General features: G+C 45.5%; 2 protein-coding genes across 7 annotated transcripts in view; one reads left to right on the forward strand and one right to left on the reverse strand.

Moving 5' to 3' along the window:
- CEPT1 (choline/ethanolamine phosphotransferase 1) overlaps window positions 1-23,919 on the reverse strand; it is a 72,744-nt gene that overhangs the window by 24,770 nt on the left and 24,055 nt on the right. For 3 of the 5 annotated variants that reach the window (XM_074893619.1, XM_074893615.1, XM_074893618.1), the window contains exons 1-3: window positions 7,114-7,191; window positions 4,981-5,382; window positions 661-808 (exon numbers count right to left, since the gene is read on the reverse strand). In XM_074893619.1, the coding sequence (XP_074749720.1) occupies window positions 661-808; window positions 4,981-5,376 (544 nt within the window). In that variant the 5' untranslated portion in view covers window positions 5,377-5,382; window positions 7,114-7,191. Of the gene's footprint in view, window positions 1-660; window positions 809-4,980; window positions 5,383-7,113; window positions 7,192-7,952; window positions 8,097-23,919 lie in introns of those variants that run through there. The other 2 variants (XM_074893616.1, XM_074893617.1) reach the window with 2 other exon arrangements.
- On the forward strand, window positions 7,073-23,529 carry DRAM2 (DNA damage regulated autophagy modulator 2). Of its 2 annotated transcripts, none has more exons than XM_074893621.1 (9): window positions 7,073-7,172; window positions 10,592-10,686; window positions 13,081-13,238; window positions 14,599-14,666; window positions 15,256-15,395; window positions 17,866-18,043; window positions 21,430-21,512; window positions 22,731-22,823; window positions 23,184-23,529. In XM_074893621.1, the coding sequence occupies exons 3-9, from the start codon at window positions 13,108-13,110 to the stop codon at window positions 23,289-23,291; spliced, it is 801 nt and encodes a 266-aa protein (XP_074749722.1). In that variant the 5' UTR covers window positions 7,073-7,172; window positions 10,592-10,686; window positions 13,081-13,107; the 3' UTR covers window positions 23,292-23,529. The 2 variants fall into 2 exon arrangements, with proteins under 2 accessions (XP_074749722.1, XP_074749721.1); XM_074893620.1 differs by lacking the exon at window positions 7,073-7,172 and adding an exon at window positions 7,213-7,268.

Here is a 23,919-nt window from a genome sequence, read left to right on the forward strand (position 1 = left end):
AAGACGTGCTGGACATACTTTTCCCCATTTTCTGAACTTTTATTATGTCATTAAGAAAATCCAAGGTGTCATTCAAGATTCATAAGGTATCTATGCTTTCCCCTCCACCCTTTAATACATGACTTTGATAAAGCATGCATAAAAAATTAAAGCATAAGAGCTTTAGAATTTAAGTAACCAAAAGCATCAGATCCTTCTTTTGCCATGGGGTTAAACTTCAGACTGGCTCAATGAACTCTTACTTATCTAGGAACTGGTCTTGCCGATTCTAATCTTAAAACTCTGACTTCTACCTTGCCATTTTTTAGGCTTCATAACCTGTCTTGAAATCACTATATAGATTCAATCTAAAATATAATAGAGCATTTTGTCAACTTCTTATAGAAAATTTTTTAGAACCAAGCCTCTGATAAAGCACACACAGAAGACTGCTGACTCAGACTGAATTACTCACATGCTTCATTTTTTCCAGTATAATACAGGAAAAGACATTCAGTTGATCAAGGATACTGTCTATGGAAAGAAGGTTGACTGAAAAGCTATACATTCAGCAATATCAGTTGTCCTCTTCTTCAGTAAAGAAACATTTTTCTGAATTCCAGATTTGATCCCTGAAATAGAGTCATTTAATCCTCATACTTCAATTAAAAATGACAATACCTGTGGAAAGTGAATCACAGCCATGATCAAAAAGTTCTCCTAACGGAGTACTGCTATTTGTCCTTCTTGCTTGTTTTCCATCTATTGCATCCAGAGACTGGTAGATGAAAAGGCCACATGCACAAGCAATGTATGCCCAGGGAGGTGCCTAAGAAAGAAAGTCAATGAGAGTAAAAGATTTTTTTTTTTTAAACCTTAAAAAAAAAAAAGCCTGAAGTTGACCTATCTTACACTCTCATAGAGTAGTTTTTCATTTGCACATACTTCTGCATCACACGCACGGACCTTTCAGCAGCTGGTCCTTGCAAGGACAGGCAGAGGGGGTTATGACATGTGAAACGTAAATAAAACAGTGAGAAGAATTACGAGTTTAGGTTAATAGGTACAGCACATTTTCTAAAGCAGGAAGCTGCCTTGTACATCTGAAAAAAAAATTACAGTACTACCTTTGCAAAGTGGTGTGCAATTAAGTTCCTGTCTTGCTTCTATTTCCAGCGGGGGTCTGTACCAGTCGTCCAAGTGATTTAGAAGCTCAAAAACTTTTTTTAGCCCCCAAAACGTTCAGCTGTGTCACAAACACTGAGCTCATCTTCACAAGGCCTCAGGGAGGTGTCACGTACTACGACACTGCCAAGTACGGGGTATTACCAGGCTGCAGTGGCATTTGAGAACCATGTCACTGCAAGTGCTCAAACTTTTAGAGTTCAAGTTTAGCTATTACATTTTCCAAGATAGGTAGAGCTCCAGTGCTCTGCAGTGCAGCACCTCCACCACCAACTGTTTTTTCCTATTACTAGGTAACAGCAGCTTTGCCAACTCTATGTTAATAACACTTAATATCCACATCCTGCACAGCAGTTTCTGTTTCTACAAAAATACAAACAGTACCTAATCCCTCCTAGACCAAAGACTACAATTCAAGCTTTTTGCAGTATCTGAAGCATAAACCATTATGACCACAAAAGCCAGAAGGTTGCCATCAGTCTGTCTCAATTTACACATCCATAAAACAGATATTATTGGGTATCTTGTGACCTTCACATTTGACCCACTTTATAGAAGTGTGAGCATTTATGAGCAGCTCTATTTTACAAACCACGCCAATAAAGTTCAAATACAGCTAAGTAGCTTAATCGAGCTGACTTGCCTCTCATAAAGCTCTAGAGTCCAGCTTCCTTTGGTCTCCACAACCATGACTCATTTCACAGAATCACAGAATTGTCTAGGTTGGAAAAGACCTTGAAGATCATCCAGTCCAACCATTAACCTAACATTGACAGTTCCCAACTACACCATATCCCTGAGTGCTCTATCAACCCAACTCTTAAACACCTCCAAGGATGGGGACTCCACCACCTCCCTGGGCAGCTCATTCCAACACCCAACAACCAGTTCTGTAAAGAAATATTTCCTAAGAGCCAGTCTAAACCTTCCCTGGAGCAACTTGAGGCCATTCCCTCTTGGCCTGGCGCTGGGTCCTTGGCTCAAGAGACTCCTCCCCCCTCTCTGCACCCTCCTTTCAGGGAGTTGGAGAGGGCCAGGAGGTCTCCCCTCAGCCTCCTCTTCTCCAGACTAAACAACACCAGTTCCCTCAGCCGTAGCACATCAGCTTAAATATATTTCTTTCTACAATTTGCATTGTTCCTGCTACTGCATTTTAGTAAAACAGTTCATTCTGCCTCAAAAGCTGGCACCACACTCTGCTTGTAGCAGTGTATCTATACAAACCACCACAAGAAGAGAGAGGTAAGGGGAAAAAGTGTGTCACCCAGAAGCAGATGACCACATTCAGACAAGGTTTTGATGCCACAGAATCCCATCCCATTGTACCCTTTCTATTGCTCATGCATAGATTTTTTTTTAGGCAATGTTTAAGTTACCCTCAGGGTCATGCAATTTTTCTCTATAAACTTTAAAAAAAAAAATATCAGACTGCTGACTCTTCTTTCTTAAATGCTACTTTTATTACCAGTGTAGTTTCCACTTAGATGTTATTTGTAGCTATATGACATTTCACAGCTCCCTCTCTTATCCAAATATTTTTTCCTTTTTTTTTTTTTTTAAAAAAAAAATCAGGTACCATTCCAATGCTCAGCACTTTGCTAGGTGGGGTCCCCACAACTAAGCAGGCAGTAGAATTATTTGTATCTCACTTTCTTTTTGGCTACCAGTGAGGCTGTAAGTGATCACTACATCCCTTGGCTACACCTTTCATCAACAGGAAGAGACAAGTCACTTTTGAAAAAAGCGGAACTAAGACTGAGCTACAAGGAAAAGACAATTTACATCTGAAAGCAATAGTGCTTTCAGGAAAAAAAAAAAAAAAAAATCTGTTTCTGGAATTTCAAAGCCCCATTTTCTTCCCCAGACAGCTACTTGACACTTAAAAAGCACAAGCTCACAGCTCCACCACCGAGATGGCATCCTCCCTGTCGAGCCAGCATGCAGGGCTGCAGTGCCATATGGCAAATCAGATCAGGCTGAAAGCTACCTCAGCAGAAAGTTATTTTTCTGCTAAAGCGAAAAGACAATCTCATTCACTTAGCACAAAGTAACTCTTAAACTGTTAAACACTAAACAGCGTTTTAATACAACAGGCTGCAGCCAACACTGACTTTCCGATGCTCTGAGTGTAGCTTAGCGCATAATTCTGAAGTTTAATCACCAAAATACAACTGTACTCTACATTTTAAATTATGCTCTGGTTCAGTGGCCTACACTAGCTGGCAAGTTGCTGAAATAAAGACAGGTTGAAGTCTCTCTCTCAAACTGGCTTTCAAGCCTCAGCCGCCACATAATACTGCTATGGGAGTAAGCAGCAAGTTAAAACCAAGCCACACAATGCCATAGTCTGAAAAAGGAAGGAGCAGCTCTAAGTAGTCCCTGCTCAAACTTAATATTAACTTTTTATCTTACACCTGCCAAATCCCACATGTTATTGTGAAAGTATGTACTTCAGCAGATTTCTAGAAGAGGCAAACATCCCTTTGCTATGTCATATGTGGAACAGGGACGCAGAGTGTTGGATGTGCCAACCTAAGTGGGTTTTTTTTAGACCCTGGCTGGAAACAAACTGCATGGCGCTTGACTACGAAGCGTTTTCCCAACCTCTGCTGCGAAACTTGGTTACGAAGGAATTCAGATATTTTAAAAGCCAGAACTCATGAGAGATTCTCCAGCTCTTTGATATGTAATACATTTTCTGTACCAAATAATTCATTTTTTCAGTGCATACAGATATGAGCAGCTTGTAAGATTCAATATTCAAATGACAAAAATTTTCCAGTGCACAAAAATGAAAGTCTTCAAGTGGCTTATGAGGTAACTAGTGAGGGAAAAAAGTCTTTGAACCTAGTAACCTGAAATGCCTCCTAAAGACTTTTGTATCTCTGAAACCAGGAATCACAGGAAGACAGTTCTCCTGAGGACAGGTCAGAAGCTTTTAGTGCATTCAGAACAAATAAAACTACTGACTTTTATCCAGCCTTCTCACAGCACAGACTACTCAGGCTGCATGCTGCTCAAGAGGACAACTGTGTGTTCCCACAGCTCATCACACACTGTACCCGAGGTCCTGATCGGAGCTGCCTGGTAATATGAACTGCCAGGGCCCACACAGGATGAAGAAAGGTGCTCCTTTATTCTGGTAAGCTGGGTTTAGTCACTCCAGCCACAGAGGAAGCAGCCGGCCTTGATCTCCCAAACTGCACCACTTTGAAGCTCAGTCCCTTGTCTGAGCTCGAGTTCCTCGCTGTGTTGCAACTCTAGCTGGGCTCGCAGGCAGATTCCGCTCGCTGCCAATCGAGTCACCTTGCACTTCTTGTTGTGTGGTAACTCTAGATCAGAAAGCTGAAGGTGACTAACCCAGTCACAAGCAGAAAAAGTAAACAGGCAAAAAAACTCCGCGTGCCATGCAAGCAAGCAAGCCAGCTGCAAATCCATTTCTTAATTGTCTGTACACACACTCAAGCCTTGTGGGGCTGCAGCTTTCACTCAGCAGGTCCTCACAGCTGCAACCAGAACAGCTATTTTGGTACTAGACCCCCTTTCATACGGTGCTCGTTGGCCAGAGGAACCGCTGTTTTACTCAGCAAGCGGCCTGCTAACCACAAAATCCGTATGTGCTCTTTTTGCACGCAAGCACTCACACAGAGACACACACATTACAAATGTTTCTAAGGAATAGCTTAAATGTATGAAAACTGCAGGCTGGACAACGAGAAACAGTTCTCCAAAGATGAGCACCCACCAGAAAGCAGTGCCAACTGCTGCTAGATGACAGTAACTACGAACAAAGACTGTCAGAGGTCCATAACTTACCTGTTCTGTAGCTGTTGGGCAGTAATATACTAATAGCAGAGTTGTAAATATATTTATTAACAGTCCAATGATGGTGATCAGATTCGGGGCAATCCAGGCTGGAACTCTTCCAACTAACCATTCCCAGTAACCTTGCATTAGGGGTTCAAGCAGGGATCGTCCAGCACTCTGATATTTATGTTCTTCTAACCGTTTCAGCTGGTGCTTTGACAAAGGAGGTGTAGGCAACTGAACTAGTTTGCTTAACACGCATCCAGCGGCGGGACCGTGACCGCAGCCCGCAGGGGATTCGAGGTGCGACTCCCCACATCTCCTCTTTATGTTTCGATGCCCGCTCATGGATTGGTTGGCCTCAGAATTTTTATTTGGCAGGTAGCAGCTGTTACGGAGAATCATAAGATCCTGCAACAAAAAGGGTTGAGACATACTGAAGGTGAAGAGCACAAATGAGATTTGAAGATATCAGAAGTTTTTAGGTGCTGCTCTAAGGAGCGTTTCATTTGCCAGCAGCAAACCAAGGAGATTTTATATGAGTTCTCCCTTAGAGAAGATATTTGGAGAATTGCTGAGGGAAAGACAGGAACGTTCTCAGTGAAGTTATAAAATGGTAAGTTGCACTTGTTTACTTTCCTTGCTGCTTATTGAAGCAAATATCCTGCAGCCACCAGCCTAAATTTCATCAGCAGTAGAAACTTACACCACACCACTGACTTACGTTACAGACTAAGGCACAGTCTGTCCCCTCGCATCTCTCTCACGGGACAGCTAGCTGTACGCAACAGACACACACCACTTTAGCTTATCAACTGATGGCACTAAAGATTTCTTTGTATTTGTAGTGGGTTTAGTTTAACTGGTTTGGAGAAGCTTTGCCTCTCTGGTGATGCTGAGCAACCACCTGAAGGCAGTTATAAGCATTTTTTTCAGATCACTCTTTCCTTATTTCAGTTTTGCTGTGGCTTTCTTCTCCAAATTTAACCCAGTTCAGGTGAAAGCTTATTGTCTATTCAACTTTTAGGATATGCAAGAAGCATGCAGGAGTTAAGAGAGCTTTAGCTAGTCAAAGACAGCCTACAGACACCTGCATGCAGCAGCTGTGAAAAGAAAACACAGGGTCAGGAACAGCATTTCCAGCACAAACAAGGACCCTCACAATGTTCCGTCCCCCTTGGAGGCCGGTAACCAGAAACACATAACTCCCCACACAAACTAGAGGAGAAGCAGTAAAGGAGACTATAAAGAAAAAATTGCTATTTATCTACAAGAGCCAAACAGAAAAAAACCCAAACACTTAGTTGTGAAGTCTAGCAGAACGAAGCTAGAGAGGGGAAGACGACAGCTATCTCTAAAGCCACCAGCAACGCACATACCAGGTAGGGAAAATAAACTATGTAAATCAAAGATCAATACTGGTATAAGAACAAGCACTCATTTCCACTCTCCACTGCTTAATGAAGGCAATTTCCGACAGTGAAAAGCCAGGCTCAGAAAGCCCTGTCAGTGGGAGGAGAGGAGAAAGTAAGCAAACAGGGCCTGGCTTATGCAGTAACTTGGTAAGTTTGGGAGCAGGCAGACTTGCACCCATTCATTTATCAGGAAATCAGACTTAGTCACCTAGGAGGTTCCCCCTGTGAGTGCTGTCCTGGATGACCACGAAAATTAGTGCCAATGTAGAAAATTATACACTTTTCCTCTCTGCCTGAACGGTTGCTGCCCCCGAGGAGAGAAAACAACGAAAGAACACCCCGTCCTCCAAAACAAACAAGCCCACACTGCCCGGCTTCCACAGGACTTTCACCCAGGCCTGGCTGCTCGCCGGCAAACACCCAGAGGAGGGGAAGGGAGGCCAAGGGCACCTCTCGACCCAGCCAACCGCTTCGCCCCCAGCCCGAAGGAGGCAGCCCCCGGGGCGGCCAGGACCCACCCGCCCCCAGGCAGGGCGGAGGCACCCCAGTCCCCGGGCCAGCCCGTAGCACAGGCCCGCGCCTGACCTCAAGGACCTCCCCCCCTCACCCACACGGCGCCTCCCCTCCCTCAGAGACCCCGTCCCACGCGGGGGGAACGCGCAGAACCAGGAGGACGGACCCCATCTCCTCACCTCCCGCCCGCCACCCAGAGAAACCCAACATTTACCTCAATCTCCCCGCACAGGGCGACGCTTTTACGCCACTTTTGCGACGGCCGGAAAGGAGGTGGGCGGTGGCGGCGGCGCGCGCCGGGGGCGGGGCAGGGCGGAGAGGGGCGGGGCGGCGCGAGGCCGCCGCGGGGACGGCGCGGGAGCGGTTGAGGTAAATGGGGGGGGGACGGGGACACACACACACCGAGCGCGGCCTCCCCGGTGTTCCCCTCAGCGACCCTTCGGCCTCCCTTCGGCCTCCCTTCGGCTCCCCGTCACTCCTCCCGCTGTCCCGGGGACTCCTCGCTGTCACCCCCGGCCTCCTCCTTCCTGACCCCCTCACAGCCCCGGCCGCCCTCACCGCTGTCGCTCGCCGCGCATAACGACCCGCCGGCCGCCCTGGAGCCCCCGACGCCCCTACAGACCCCCAGTTACCTCAGGTGTTCCCCCCTCCCTCCCCTAGCAAATCCCCCGCCATCCCGGTCCCCCTGCCTCGTGCCCCCCTGTCAGCCCTAGTGACCCCCCAGCACTCTCCCTGCTGCCCCAGTGACCCTCGACCACCATCCCCCGTGGCCCCCCATCGCTTCCAGTGACCCTCATAGCCCTGGGGACCCCATCGAGCCCCTCTGCCCTTTCACCTCCCAGCCCTCTGGCCTCCCCTTTCCCCCCTCCATCTCCCTTCCTGCCCAATACTCTCCTAAACCTTCCCTCCAAACCCTTCTCCCTCTCTCTTACCACCCAGAGCTGCCCTCCACACACCCGACACCTCCAGTCCTTCTCCGTGACCTTGTGATAGCTTCGATTCCCCAGGCGTAACGTAGGAAAGTGTCTCCCGTGCTCTGCTTCGAGTACTCACGTATTTTTAGCTGCTTTTCTCTGGTTAGACAGGTTGGACTGACAGGTAGCATGCGTTCATCCTGGACGCTGAGCTCCTCAGTCAGCTGTAGCGACAGGCCAGTATCGTGGCATGCCAGGTTTCTAAAACAGGCATTGGTACATCCTTATGTCACGGTATCTTGTGCCTGGCTCTGTTTGGTTTGGCGCTGTGCCATTCTGCTGCTTCCCCAACTGGGTGACAGGGGCTTAGCGAGGGCATGAAGATCCTCGCCTCAACCCTCTGGAAGCTGACCCCCATATCCAAAAGATTTAATAGCAACTTTTTTTTGGTGTCTGTACTGAGAAAACACTCAAAATGAGTCATCTGTCATTACCCTGCAGCGGGAACAACAAAGGTGACACATTTCCTACTTTCTTACTTCTAGTCCTTTGAGGATTAGCAACCTTTGACTGCTGTTATCAGTTTGACCCTGTCAATAAGTTGCGCCAATGAACATGTTTCTGACTCATCCCCATCCAACCTTTGTGTTTACTTAGGAACGCACCAGGCAAATTGCTTTGTCTCTCTTTCTTCCTTCAGCATTATGTTGGAGTATTTAGCTAGAGAGAAAAAGGAGTATCCCTTAGTCAGGCTTTATCTCTGCCTGTCTTGCTGAGAGAGCAGGGAAAGGGCAGTTGATAATCTCGGTATCAGATTAACTTAGAAATTTCCCTTTTCCCCACATACTTTGACCATCTTTTCAGCATTATCATTCTACATAAACTTTCCGCTGTTAATGGTCTTGGCCACCTTTCATTTTCACTTGTAGTTTCTATTCCACATGTTCAAGCATGTGCAGAATGCTGCTGCACACTTCCTGAATTGAAAGAAAAACCTCAGAGATGATTAAAATCTCTGCTTTTGAAACGCTTCCTTGACAATTGATGATAATTAGCTAATGTCTGTTGCAGAAGAGATCTGTGATACTCAATCTGGGGCTTTAAAATCCCCTTAGGACACAAAAGTGCCTACAGATCAGGATAAATGTTTAAGAAAAGCATAGTTATGTTGAAAAGAGAGGCTAACCATTGCCCTTACATAATCAGTTGGCAAAGGACCTTGTGGAAAACACAAGGAGGTTGAGTGTGTTTTCTTTCTCACTGCTGAAAACAATAGGACAGGATGAGGTGTTAATTTATTTCAGGACCTTCCAGCTGGCAAATTGCAAGGCAACTCCATCCTGCCTCCCAGTGATTTGAGCTGCCTGGTTCCGCTTCTGCGTGCAGATAGATCCCTGTGGGTTGGCAGAGACACGGTGGATCTGCAGCAGTGCGAAGTTCAGACGGCCTTGAGCAGACGGTGCCATAAATGTGCACAAGACTTTGCACCGGGCAAAGCCTGGGGTTGGTATATACAGTCTGCCCACGTAAGAGCGTGAAAAAAGTCTTGCTGTCACTGAAAAGAATTAAACAGGGAAGGGAGATGATAAGAATTCAGGAAAGATCTTGACAGGGCTAAGAAAGAGAATTTAGTGGGGAAAAATTTACAAACCAGTTTTAAGCGTAAGGAGAGTTCATCAGGGGTTTGTGTCTCTGAAAGTAAGAGCTGCAGTTTTCTGACAGAGCCAAACCAGCTCTAATCCCTGTGCCGTAGGGATGTACCAGCCTGCAGTTATATTCACAGTAAGAAATTGTGCCTCACCAGAGCTCTCAGGTTGCAGCGGAAGCTACCACACTGCTCTTCATGCCTGACCACATAAAAACGACCCTAATTTGTGTCCAGGCCTTAGCTCTGGGCTAAGTGACAGCACAGGTTGCAGAGATGCCCAAGCTCGACTGACTGAGGGCTTCTCTGCAGCAGGGCTTGCTCAGGGCTTGCTCATTTATTATGTACTAAGAGCAATATGCAGGGGGGGGAATGGGGAATAGCTGTTCTGCTTTACTAAGCTCGCCTTAGTCCAGGTAAATCAATCTGCACAGGCATGTAAATACTCCCAACAGGTGGAGAATCTGCGTTGCCTGAGCCTCACCCCCACATAGCTTCAGTCCCGCTGCATCCTCGTGTACCCCAGAACTGCATCTGAGCAGCACCCAAACGCTGCAGACGTCTGTGCGAGCTTATGAATATCACCAGCTGACAGGAACGCAGCACAGTATCCCCTCTCTGACCCCGTCTCCAGGGTGGGAAAATGGCAGCTGCTCATGTGAAGACGGGAGTTGTGGGGTGTCTGGTTAAATTCAGGTATCCTGCCACGTATTTAGTGTGTCAGCAGCATCACACTGGGATGCCCATCCACAGTGGAACGGGAAGACTCTGTGTTCTGTCCTCTTCCTTAGGTGAAAGCCGTGATCTGGATTTAATCGCATTAAAACAGTTGCATTCATTGGTTTTCTTGAAGGCTTCTCACTTCAAGTTAAATCTTTGTGTAGACAAGTCCTATACATCAAAAAGTCTTAAACACCTGTTTTTTCTGCATTTCTATCATCCCACCATACACAAGCTTCGCTCCTTAAACCACTTGGAACATAGGAAAAACATTGTGTCAGGCCAACAATCCATCTAATCCAATGTCCAGTCAGCAGCAGTGACTAATAGAAGATGCTAAGGAGAATAAAAACTATAGAGTAAGAGGTATAGAAGTACCTCACATCTTGATTATTTTCCTTTATATCTCAAAGATTTAGGAAAAAAAAATGAAGGAAATGTGGAACTTCAGAAAAATGACTTTGGATTCCCCTTGAGGTGACATTTCTTTTGATGCCCTTGTTCTCAGGTACGTGGCATATTGTTTTGGTGTTTTGTTTTCAGGCAAAAACCTATTAGCTCAAAAATAAAGCTAAGGCACTGTTAACATTTAAATGCTAAAGGAAAAGTAAAGTCTAAGCATCAGGCTGCCTGAAGTTTGGAATGACACGCCCAGGAACGTAACATCTATAACAGAGAATGCCATGCAAAATACAGATTTCTCTTTCAAACTCCCAATTTACTCATACAAGAGACAGGATTGTGAAGTTATATTCATTACTATTTTTAGTCTTAAAGTTGTCTTAAGTTTACAGACTTAAAATGAAAGCCAACATTAGAGAGTAAATGTTGTACTTAGCTTAAAAATGAAAGCTTAAGGGTAAGAAAGCAAGCAACTTTAATTCTATCACTTTACTCACTACATCCCCTGTTAGACACCTTTATCTGCTACCTAACATCTTCCTTACAAGCAGCTGAACCTTTAATTTTATGAGGATGTAACTGTACATTCTTTTCAAGGATTATCAGTTAGAGCTGGCTTTGGTTACCTCCCAGGAGCATGCCAGAGCTCATTTGTTCTTGCCTGAACCACTAATATTCTAGCCTTAAAAGCAGCACAAACACAAGTCACCAGTTTCTGGCAAATGAACAATTCTCATTATGTGTTGTTATGCATCATGTGATGCATCTATCCATCTACCTATCAGCCTGGATTTCCACAAGCTCTCCTAGACATGCGTGCTGGCCTGGTCAGCCAAAAGATACAGCCCAGGTCTGCCTGGGACCAAATACCTGCCGTGTGCAGTAAGTCCATGTCAGAAGAGTGCTGAGCGCTCTTAAGTGAGATGCAAAAGAGCTGATCAGCTCTGATCTGTTGCAAGATTCACCCACTTTTGTTTCAACTTCTTTTTCCCTCCCATGAGACTTTCTAGTCTTAGTGCCTTCTATCCCTTTCTTCCTTTCCTCTTTCTCCTTTCTTTCAGTCTCTCAATGCCCACCTCCTAAAACCTCTCAGTGCTGCACTCCTTCCTGTTTTGTCTGAACATTATTTTGCTTTTCTCACGTACTGTTTGATCTTTGCCTGGATGCCCTTGGGTCTGTACTCTTTATTATTTGCTCTTCACCGTTGTCCTACTTCATATTCCATTTACAGTCTCCAGTTTCAACTATGCTAAAACACTTCCTGTACTCTTCTCACCAGTGTAAATGTAAGGGAATACCAACAGTAAAATGGCATAAAACGCAGGGGTGAGTATAGCCTAGAGAAGAGAAGAGAAGGCTCAGGTGGGATCTCACCTCCCTGCCTGGAGGGAGGGTGCAAAGAGGAGGGAGCCAGGCTCTTTTCAGCGGTGCCCAGTGCCAGGCCCAGAGGCTGTGGGCACAAACTGCAACATGGGAGGTTCTGTGGGAACATCAGGAAACACTTTTTCACCGTGAGGATGACCGGGCACTGGCACAGGTTGCCCAGAGAGCTTGTAGTATCTCCATACTTGGGAGATACTCAAAAGCCACCCTGCACAACGGGCTCTGGGTGGCCCTGCTTGAGCAGGGGGTTGGACAGGACCTTCAGAGGTCCCTTCCCACCTCAGCCATGCTGGGACTCAACTCTCTTGAACTTTGTATTTGAGACCGATGGAAAATCACTTCCTTCTGGCAGCAAGAGGAGAGAGGAGTCACAGTTCTTTCTGTGTGAGGTCACCAGGGTGATGCAGCTGCACATTGATGTCAGGCTGGGACTTACAGAACCGCGTAGTGTGAGTACAGAGTTAGCCACTTCACTGTAAATGGACCTTTTCCATGGTAGCTGCTCTACTGCCACCAGCAATAAGTAGCCCTTGAGTTTGAAGGCTGTGGCAGTCAGCTCTTGCTCATAGATATCGTGAGCTTATTTAAGTGATGCTTATAAAATGTTGAGTCACACAACATGACAGGTAGTAAATGAGTGCAGATATTAAAGTAATTTTAGGTCATTTCCTCCATGTCTGCCCAGCTGATTGTTAATGGAGGTTAGAGGCTCCACAACAGCCACTATCACTTAAGCTGTCACTACTGGGACGTGTTCTCTGTCAGCCTCACTAATTCTGACGTGGTGTTATGACACAAGGGTAAGTAGAAAATGGAGTCAGTTATTCACAATGACCCACTTGACCTTATTCTGGGAGCAACAAATGTGAAGACATGTAGTAAAGTGACACTAGTGGTTTCTTTTCTCATGATCTTCTAAGAATTTCCAAATGAACATTTCCAGATGTTATTTCTGCTTATTTATGATTGCTTCTGTGCTGTGAAGTTGAATGTTCACTTAGGGTTTGCAGGACAGGACTGAGAGCAATATCAGATTGCTGTACTTGAAGCAGCTTGCCTCAGGAAAAGCAAAACCTTTGTGAAATCTTAGCAAACCTTTATATTTGATTCCCCACAGTGTTCGGAGTTAGAAGTCAGCCCTGAAATGTGGTGGTTTCAGCAAGGCCTCTCTTGTTTGCCTGTGGCTTTGGTTGTTTGGTCAGCTGCATCTTTTGTGTTTTCATACATTACTGCTATCACCCTGCACCACGTCGACCCTTTGGTGCCCTACATCAGGTCAGTAATGCTCATACACTTCCCCTGTTAATTGAATTGGCTTCTCACTCTTCTGAATTGTTACCCAACTCCAAACTTGAAACAGCAGTTCTCACCTAACAGCTCCAGTTCTAAAGTTACTAACTGCTTATAGTTACTGGTGTGTAACTCTATTTAAAGCTATCTATTTTTGTGCAAAAGTCTAACCTTTAGGCTGTGGCTCTGTGAACGTATCCTTAAAATGATGATGAACAGGAAAACTGGGGGTGCCTCTCCAACCCTCTCTTGAGAGTAAAGCATCTTGCTGTCACCAGGTTTCATTGCACCAGTAAATCTGTACTATAATCTATCACAGAATCACAGAATTGTCTAGGTTGGAAAAGCTCTTGAAGATCACCCAGTCCAACCACTGACCTAACACTGACAGCTCCCAACTACACCAGATCCCTAAGCGCTTTACTCTTAAACACCTCCAAGGATGGGGACTCCACCACCTCCCTGGGCAGCCCATTCCAACGCCTGACTACCCGTTCTGTAAAGAAATACTTCCTAAGAGCCAGTCTAAACCTTCCCTGGTGCAATTTGAGGCCATTCCCTCTTGTCCTATCACTTGTTACTTGGATAAAGAGACTCCTCCCCCGTCTCTGCACCCTCCTTTCAGGGAGTTGCAGAGGGCCAGGAGGTCTCCCCTCAGCCTCCTCTTCTCCAGACTAAACCCCCCCAGTTCCCTCAGCCGCTCCCCATCAGACCTGTGCTCCAGACCCTGCACCAGCTCCGTTGCCCTTCTCTGGACACGCTCGAGTCATTCAATGGCCTTTTTGGGGTGAGGGGCCCAAAACTGAACCCACTCATCGAGGGGCGGCCTCACCAGTGCCGAGCACAGGGGTCAGATCCCTTCCCTGTCCCTGCTGGCCACACTAGTGCTGATACAAGCCAGGATGCCATTGGCCTTCTTGGCCACCTGGGCACACTGCTGGCAGTAAATCTGTACTATAATCTAATCTATAGTCCCAACTGCATTGCACCAGGGCTGTCCCTATGACCTCAGTTTTGGTCTTTCAGTTTTCCAGCTGCTTCATTTTTCCAGTTTTAATACTCTTTATTCACCTCTTGTGGAATCAAGATCAATACAAAAGGAATAGTTATACCAAGTATGTTCATTCCCTGTTGTAAGGATAGCATGTCTTTCCCATGCTTATTTCCACAGCTCTGGAAACTAGCACAGTATAGTTTGAATAATGAAAAATCAGTGAAAAATATCTGGGAGGGTTTTTTCACTAACCTGTTTCTTATGGTTCCTTTGTAGACTGAAATAAGTAAAGTTGTGTTGCAAATATTTTTAGTGCAGATAGATACATATCACCACATTTATCTCTTCCAGTGATACGGGGACAATACCTCCTGAAAGATGCTTATTTGGGATCATGTTAAATATTTCAGCTTTCTTGGGTGAGTATAGAAAGCTGTCCTTGGTGAACTGCAGGCAGTTCTGGAATGCACACAGTTTTAAACAATTTAATTTCCATATTCAGTTCATTAGACAGCCTGTAATTCTCGGTAAAAAACTAAATTCTAAGCAATCAATCTTAATTATCTTAAGCAATTGAGAGGAAAGTGCATGGCAGTGATGTTATCCACAAAGCTAGCATGACAATTGCAGATTCCAGGAAGCCAAAAATGTGTTTAAAAATCCCAGTAGGCTAGTAAGAGAAACAGAAATGCAAATTCAAGGCATTCACCTTGTGCAGCGGTTATGGAGAGGGGGTGAAAAACAACCTAGTATGTCTTTCAAATGAAAGAAATCAGAAAAATCTAGTAAATCTAGGGAAAAAATCAGAAAAATCTAGTAGGTTGACTTGTTTACCATTATATTATTTAGTTTTGAGTTCCGGATCCTCAGCTTTCCTGTTTCAGTGTACCATAAAACAGTTTCTGTGTTTTAAATAGTTGCCTCTGTTGTTCAGCATCTTCCCAGTTAAAAAAGGACAGTCTGCTCATCAGCTGAAAATCTCACTGCATTTGGGTTCTTCATTAACAGGTATGGCTACCATGTATGTCCGTTATAAACAAGTTTACGCTTTGAATCCAGAAAGAGCCAAGATCATCAAGCTTAATAAGATTGGCCTGACACTAGGACTGATGAGCTGTTTTGGACTTTGCATTATTGCAAATTTCCAGGTTTGTGCTTTGCTTGCAATGTCCTGAAGCTGTCCAGAGTTGTGTGTGTGTTTGTTTACTGACATATTTGATAAAATGTGGCTTTACTGAAAACGAAACATTTTAGGGCAAACCTGTTTTTTGTCAAATTCCCTACAGAAAACCATTAATAAGCTAAGTTTCAGTTTAGAATTTCTTACTCATTTCCTACTTGCTTTATCCACTGGGATTTGTGAGAAGCCATTCATGAAATTCCAAAACATTAAGAAACCCATAAGTTTTGTACAAAGCAAATTCATCTTGGATCTCCTTATAGGACATTTGAAAGCTCTAGCTCCAGATCAAAAGACCACAACTGTATTGTGTTTTGACTCAGGAGAATCAGGTATCAAATAGTAAAAACTTGTTACAACTAGAAGTAAAGCCAACAAAAACACCTAACCCCACAAGAAGTCCAGCTCTGACAAATCTGCTCTCTTAGGTATATTTTCCTTCAAACCCACACAATTGTTAAGAACACTGCAGTGTTTGTTAACCAGCTTTTGAATTTCTCCATCCCAGTGTCTCTATTTTTTTTCCTCCCCAATACTTCCTACCCCCTCCAAAAAAAAAAAGTGATATTCTCACATATCACACCATCAGCAGCGCCGCATCTACATCGTTGGCTGTTACATGCAAGACAGTTGTACAATTGCCAGCCTCATCATATTAATTACCCGCTGGGTTTTGGGGGATCTGTAATGGTGCCTTCAGCCACTAGAGGCTGCAGTGTCACCTTGGTCTCCTGACGGATTAGGACCAGGGAAAAGCGAAGAGGAAAAGCTCCTGGAAAGCTCCACCTTTATCCCTTCTTTTCCCCTAGCACAGCTCTCCAAGTGCTTCAGCAGTCCCTGTCTTACAAACCTCAGCACACTCATTTTGGGGTTGGTTATTTTAGAGGCCTCAATCTATTTAGTTTTCTCTAGAGCTCTGGCTCTACCCAGAGGTCAGAGCCTCCCCTACCACACCCACCATGCAAAAGCCTCCAGCCTATGTTCAACCCCATGATTTCCCTCCACCACTGGTCAGGAGAGGGTATGTCTACTTTCTGTAGATTTCAAGATAATCAAAATATAGAAGGTGCATGTTAATTTGTTAACTGATTTGTGTAACATTTAATCTAGAGCAAGACCAAAATTGAAAGTGAGATACCTGCGTATCCAAGTGATGGTGAGGACTAGTTGAGGGCCACCCCAGAGACAAAAGGCATGAAAACCCTCTGGAATCCACTAGTTACCAAAGACAACTGAAGTGTGAAAATATACAGAGATGAACAAAGGGGATATGGGAACAGCCATCACGCAGAGAGCTCTCGCTGCTGGGAGTCAAAGCAGCAGCACAGGGCTCATCCCCATGGGAGGTTTAATTCATGCTGTTCAGCCAGTCCTATTGCTTTATTCTATTGATTTCCTCTCACGTGGGGCAAAGATTTCTCTCTGATGACCCCTCATCACTGAACAGCATGTGATTTCAGAGCACACGCCTTTGCAACGTGCTTATTCACTACTTAAATATAAATTCCCACCTTTGTTATCCTGTGGATGCAGCACTTCAAATTCATTTGTGCGCACGGAGATCGCGAGGAAGGGGTGACTGCAATTCCTGATCTTACAAGTTACTCAGTAAAATACACAGACAGTCTCATGCTTTAGGGCATGAAAGATCACCTGCACGATTGCCAGGCCTTGCATTGCACAATTGGCAAGATAACACTTCTACTTTCTGTCTTTGGGTACTGGGAGGAGAGGATTGAACACAATGTGATATTGCAGGGCATAAATTTTAAGTTGGGTTATTTTTCTTGGAATAACTCGTAGTTTTAATGATTTTTACTGCTTGGCAGGTGATTCTCCTATAGTGTTTTTTAAGTTAAGAGGTATTACTGCTTCATTCAACCTTGTTCCCTCTGAGTATTCAAATACACTAATTTGACAAACAAGGCTTATTCAAACTAGAGTAATTCAGAGAAGCACTAAATCTCATTATTTTTAATCCCATTTTGGGTACTAGAACTGTGTTGTTTATCCTGTATTGCATTGACTTTCATAGATACACAGATTCCTGGGATAGAAATGCTGAGCCTGTTGTCACTCTCGTTACCTGCCCAACTGCAGGGTTTCTGTCATCCAGTTTCTGTATTAATGTCCATTATAGCTAATGAGAACAGCTCGTATAAATTCCTGTAGTTAAGATATAGCTGTGACCTGTAACTTAGCCACAAGACCTTAAACAAAAGCAGCAACACAGAGGGCTGGCAGGTGCTGGCTGCCAGCTGACTCTGGATGGGGTTTCCAAGAAAAATCTCCTAAGTACTAGCACGTTCCAGAACTGCTTAGCTTGGGATGTGAGAATGTAGTGGAGTGGGTGGAGTGCCAAAGGTTTACAGAAGAAAATTGTTCTCTGCGTTTAAAATGAAACGAGGTTCTGTACAAGCAGTGCTTTCTTTCCCCAGAAATGTATTCTGTACTACATACACGTGCTTGGAGCCTGCCTGACATTCGGAGTAGGGGCCATTTATATGCTGGTTCAGACCGTCCTATCCTACCTGATGCAGCCAGAAGTTCACAGCAAAGACATCTTTTGGATCCGTCTGACCGTGTTGCTCTGGTGTTGCTCAAGCATTGTGAGCAGTATCCTTTTGCTGTGCAGTGTCACCATAAAACAGAGCAGCCTTCACAAACGACAGGATTTGCATCTACATTAATTTAACCCACCAGTGTGAAAGGCTGTGCTGCAGAAGGCCTGTCATCTTTACACGTACAGCTCGTATCCTGCTATCTGTTTGTGCTCTGTATTGCAACCTGGGAACTTCAGGAAGAAGGGAACCATCAGGTTAAGCCCACAAGTGAGTCACTGGATAATAAAAAAAGGTAAGAAAGAGGGATGGTTACCCCCCTTTCTCCTCTCCTTTCCTTCTGCACACCAGCGACTGAAAATGGCAAAATAAGAGTTTATCACAGAGAGATCTGACTGTAGATTATGAAAGATGGGGAGAAAGGCAAGTGAACTTCAGAGATGGGTGGTTTTAGTGGGGGGGAGGGGGAAAGCCAGGTGAGAAATAATAGTGTCTGTTCCCTGATGCCAGGAATGCTGCAGCAAGTTTTATAGCTGGATACAACAAAAAGAGAAGCACAGAATGTAGCATAAGAGAACATAGTACTAACCTAACCGTGTGCAGCAGTGCTGCACTGTGCCAGGTGGCTCCTAGAGCAAGTTTAAAGTGATGGCATTTGTCAGAGAGACAATTCTGGAGCATATTGCCAACGTTGAGTCAAGAGAGACATTTGACTTCTGACCTCACCTGCCCATCCTACAGTTCAAAAGACAAGACACTTCTGACCAGCATTCCCTACAGCCTTCCCTTGGCTCTGGAATCCATCAACTCCCTTAACTTTGAATTCTGAGTGCTGGAAGCAGCTCTGGGCTTTACAGAAATATTGGCAAACCCATCCAGAAAGAGAGGCCTTTTCCCCTGTCCGGAGTCACTTAACTGAAGTGGAAACTGAACCATAGCAGTTCCTCTGCTCACCCCAATGCACCTAAACATTGTATTTTGAAAATTACGACTCAGTTTTGTGTCAAACAGGACCACAGCACTAAAGCTTTCTAATTTACATCCCAAAAGACAAGAGTGCAAAAATCATCGCTTAAATGCTGTCCCTTCTGCAGCTGAATCAAGGCCACCAGTTTAATCCCCACCAATTCCACTTATTTCCAGGCTGGCAGCCAAAACCAATACTAAACCATACGCCCCATTTCCCAGGGACGGAGCATCTCGCTGAGCTCCCATTCCTGCTACTGCAAGATTATATCATCTGAACCAGTCAGACGAGAAGCCATGGTCGGGGCACAGGCTGGTTATCTGTAAAGAAGCGAGAAGGACCCTTACCTGCTGAGGAGGAAGCCATCTGCAAGACTTCGAGAATTGCTGTCCTTGCCAGAAATTTTTGGTGCTAACAAAGAACAGGATTTTCAGCTTTGAACAGTTAGGAGCCAAATACAATTGGGGAAGACTAAAATGGAACAATATGATCTGCTGCAAGTTAAGAGCCTTTTACAGATGGCAGAAAACCACAAACCCCAAGTCTGGAGAGGTTTTTGAACCACTGTGGTCTAACCAAAATTAGAGGGAAGTGAAGCTGTGGAAATAATGATACACATACATATGTATGGAAGGGGAAGAAAAGGGCAATTGTTGGAGTATTTTCTGAATTAACAGCTCATAATGTAATAAGGGCAAGATAGTAACAAGGAGAAGTCTGTGGCTGTAGGTGAAATGGTTGTAACTGGTACTGGAGGGCAGAAGGAGATAGCATTTTGTATCAGCAATAGTGTGGCCAGCAGGACTAGGCAAGTGATTGTCCCCCTGTACTCGGCACTGGCGAGGTTGCACCTTGAATACTGTGTCTGGTTTTGGGCCCCTCACTTGTAGTGCAAAGACACTGAGGTGCTGGAGTGTGTCCAAGAAGGGCCACGAAGCTGGTGAAGGGTCTAGAGAACAAGTTCTGTGAGGAGCGGCTGCAGGAGCTGCAGTTCTTTAGGTCTGGAGAGAAGGAGGCTCAGGGGAGACTTACTGCTCTCTACAACTACCTGAAAGGAGGTTGTAGTGGGGTGGGGGTCAGTCTCCCGAGTAACAAGCGATAGGACAAGAGGAAACAGCCTCAAGTTGCACCAGGGAAGGTTTAGATTGGATATTAGGAAAAATGTCTTCACCAAAAGGGTTGTCAAGCACTGGAATAGGCTGCCCAGGGAAGTGGTGGAGTCACTGTCCCTGGAGGGGTTTACAAGACATGTCGATGTGGTGCTTAGGGACATGGGTGGAACTCGGCAGTGTTGGGTTAATGGTTGGACTCAATGATCTTAAAGGTCTTTTCCAACCTAAATGATTCTCTGATTCTATAAAAATACTCCTGATCCTCTGCTGGAATGAAACAGCAGAATAGCCAACACAGAAAGAGCAAAGCAGTTAATTACCCACTCTGTAATAAGGGGAGGATGGGAGATGGTTATTTTTGCATCACAATGATTAAATTCTTTCCATTGCAATAGTAACTCAGGCAGGTAACTAACAGCTACTAAAGCTGTACATTTTAATTAGCAGAGAATTGGGTATCTTGCATTCAGATTGGTAACCGGAGCTCCCTGGACCACTCACATCAATTTTTCAATAAGCTTTGGAAGTCTGGGTTTTCAAAGACGTGTTTGTGCCAGTGAGTTCAGCCTTGTTCACCACCAGAATTAATCTTTCACATCAGGAGGCTCTTGATGTTTAATCTCATTAACGATTGAAGAAGTTAATAACTTAATCCTATGAAAATCAGATCTTCGGTAACTTAATGCTCCAAGTTTCATTACACAAGCAGTAGCAGTGATGCAGCATATCTTCCCTCTGTAAGATGTGGATCTCAATCACTCTAGAAAGCACCCAGGTCTCTGAGCAAATGAATCGTTGTCATGTGGGGTTTTTCCTTGGCTGCTGTACCAAAGCAGTTATCAAACCGTGAGTGAACTAAGAGGGAGACAGAAAAGCAAATAACCCTCTCTGCTGCAAATGAGACAGTATTCCAACCTGTAACCCACATAGCAAGAATTCAAGGTGGTTGAGAGGTTGAAAAGCAATCAGAGAAAGAGGTCTAGATGCTATTAGCCTGGAAAATACCACTAAAAAAAAATTCAAAACGCCAAGTAAGTATTCACATTTGATTATAGTTTAAATAAGGACACTATGTTTGCTCAAGGGGGTATAACAGGATGCAGCATACAGAGAACAAAGCTAATCGATTTAGATTAGAATTAACCTTTTCATGTGACAATAACTAGTCAGTTGGAACACCCTACCAGTCGGCAGGAATGCTGTGACCGTGTCAGCATTACTGCTCATTATGCTGAGGAGACCTCATGGAAAACACGCAGAGAGCTCCTTACAGCCTCAGCTTGACACAATCCAGAGCCGAGTCTGAAATTTCCAAGTCGCTCATTCTTGGTCTTGATTCTTCCTTAAGATATTTCTTTACAGTGTTTGTCTCCTCAGTTGTCTTATACAGTGGCCTGTATGGAACAAATCTGGTGCAGAAGTTGCACTGGGACCCTCAGGAGAAGGTAAGTGATTGAGTGGAGAAAATAAACAGAGAACAAAAACCAGCTACGTTATTTGCAGTGACCAGTGCGTCTGGGCACTTGCTGCAGTTGCGCACACGTACGTGGGATGGGGGAGGACAAGTGAGCTTTACCAGTTGAGCCAGGATGCAGCTACTCGCTGAAGTTACTGCTCTGAGCAAAACAGTGGCAGCTTCAAGCGTTATTGTAAATTAATCTCACTCACGGGCAGTAATTGAACTGCCCTAAGGAGCTGTCAAACCACCAGCCTGTCTGGTCTGTGCTGGTCAGCAATTCCCTTCACTGTTAAATGGCTTGAAACTGCAACAGGGGAGGTTCAGACTGGACATGAGGAACAAATGTTTCCCAGAAAGAGTGGTCAGAGAGTGGAATAGGCTGTCCAGGGAGGGGGTGGAGTCCCCATCCCTGGGTGTGTTTAAGGGTCCTTTGGATGAGCTGTGGGGGGATGTGGGGTAGGGGAGAACTTTGTAGAGTCGGGCTGAGGGTTGGACTCGATGATCCCGAGGAGCTTTGATTCTGTGATTCTATGATACAGCGTAACAGTAAACAAGGAATCTCAGGTGCCAGCTGGCTGTGGTGAAGCCGAGCTCCTGCCTGCGGCCAGGTGGGTGTCGGGGGGTCAGGAGGAGAAACAGGCCAGAGGATACAAGTGGCAGAGCTGCTGTTGAAGCTGCAAGTCTGGGCAGTGAGGGAGCCCAAGGGGGACGGAGAAAGGGCAGGTGGGTCTTCCCAGCTCTGCCTGTCTCCCTGCCCCTCCTCATCCTCTCCAGGCACTGCTGGAGGCGTGATGTGTACGGGAGGAAATATTGCACAGGCTGGTTTGGAGAGCTTCTCCTTAAAGCATAAGGAGCCTCTCAGAAGTCTGGTTACATCTGAAGGAGGGCCTGGAACCTTACTTTTGTCAAGAGGTTTTGCTGTCAGTCATGCCAAGCTCTTGAGTGAGCCATCAGGTTTTGCAGGTAGATATTAAGTTCCCAGCGGGATCATCCCAGTTGTGTGCAGCTGGTGTTTTCCTGGTCATTCTCCCTCCTCTGCCGAGCTCAGCGCTTCATTCTCAGAGACTCCGGCTACGCTGAGGGATGTTGCTCTCCAAAGGGCACAGTTGTGGCTGCGGGATGTCGTGTGTGCAAGCTTTGTGCCATTGCAGGTTCCAGAGGAGCTTTTCACACTGATATTTTCCCCCCTCTCACTGTTACGCAGGGCTACTCAGCTCACATCATCAGTACCGTCTCAGAGTGGTCGTTGGCATTCTCCTTCCTCAGCTTCTTCCTCACCTATATCCGTGACTTTCAGGTAAAATGAAGTTTAACATTAAGCGCTCTGCTTCTCCGACTCTAAACAGCCTGATGCGGTGCAGGATGGGCTTCTGTTACCAGCCATCGAGGCTGGAAGACCCGTAGCATCGAGCGGCCTCTCGCCCTCAGTGGGATCTACCCCAGCGGCGTTAACACCCGCAGCCCAGCATCGGACTCGCTCTAAGCAGCGTCACTCGCGAGATCTGTCAGTCCTGGGGGCGCGAGTCAGTCCAGGAGAAGAGCTTGGGAGTCGGTTCTGGAGCCGATCTGCGTTTGGTGTTTCATGCTACTGAAATTGCCCGTGCTGAGCCAGTGACGAGCCTGCTAACTTGAATTTTCTTTCCTTTTTCCTATGTAGAAAATTTCCCTGCGTGCAGTCGTCAGCTTGCAGGGACAAACCCTTTATAACGCGCCGCAGAGCTTTGTGACCGATGAGCAGACGCTGCTGGTAGCGGGGAGCATCTAGTGAAGGTGAAGAGAACATGTTCTCAGCATAACTCAGGAACTTAATAGCAATAACGGTTGATATTTCTAAACGTTTATTTTATATAAAAAAATTTATGAAGTGATTGTATTGTACTTGACATAAAGGGCTTTGCTATTAACCCACACAGCAATGCAAATGTTATCAGTATTGTAAACAAGCCTGTAACATTTCTACACATGCCAATGTCATGGAAGAATTAAATGAAGGTTGTTAAAGAGTTGTGTCTCCTCATCGCTTCCACCACACCCCGTTTCACTCCCTCGTTCCCTTGCCTTCCTCAGGCCAAGCCCTTTTGGCTGCTCGGAGCCCTCAGCCTAGAGCCAGGCTCCACCTCAGCGCCCACACCTGGGGCTGCCCCAGGACCCTGTGCCGGCGTGGAAGGACCCCAAAGCCAACCCACAGGGAAAATGCTCAAAATGTCTTCCTGCCTGCCTGCCTGCCTTCCTGACTTCCTTTCTTCCTGCCTGCCTTCCTGCCTGCCTGCCTTCCTTTCTTCCTGCCTGCCTGCTTTCCTTTCTTCCTTCCTGCCTGCCTTCCTGCCTGCCTGCCTTCCTTTCTTCCTGCCTCCCTGCCTCCCTGCCTTCCTTCCTTTCTTCCTGCCTGCCTT

Source organism: Strix uralensis, chromosome 24 (assembly GCF_047716275.1).
Source record: "Strix uralensis isolate ZFMK-TIS-50842 chromosome 24, bStrUra1, whole genome shotgun sequence".
Lineage (NCBI taxonomy): Eukaryota > Metazoa > Chordata > Aves > Strigiformes > Strigidae > Strix > Strix uralensis.

Bases quoted from the DNA above. Each gene is read 5' to 3' on its own strand.
- DRAM2 (XM_074893621.1), top strand. From the start codon at position 13,108: ATGTGGTGGTTTCAGCAAGGCCTCTCTTGTTTGCCTGTGGCTTTGGTT. The intron at 13,239-14,598 runs GTCAGTAATGCT...TATCTCTTCCAG, and splicing joins CCTTTGGTGCCCTACATCAG to TGATACGGGGACAATACCTC. The intron at 18,044-21,429 runs GTATCCTTTTGC...ATTTCTTTACAG, and splicing joins TTGCTCAAGCATTGTGAGCA to TGTTTGTCTCCTCAGTTGTC.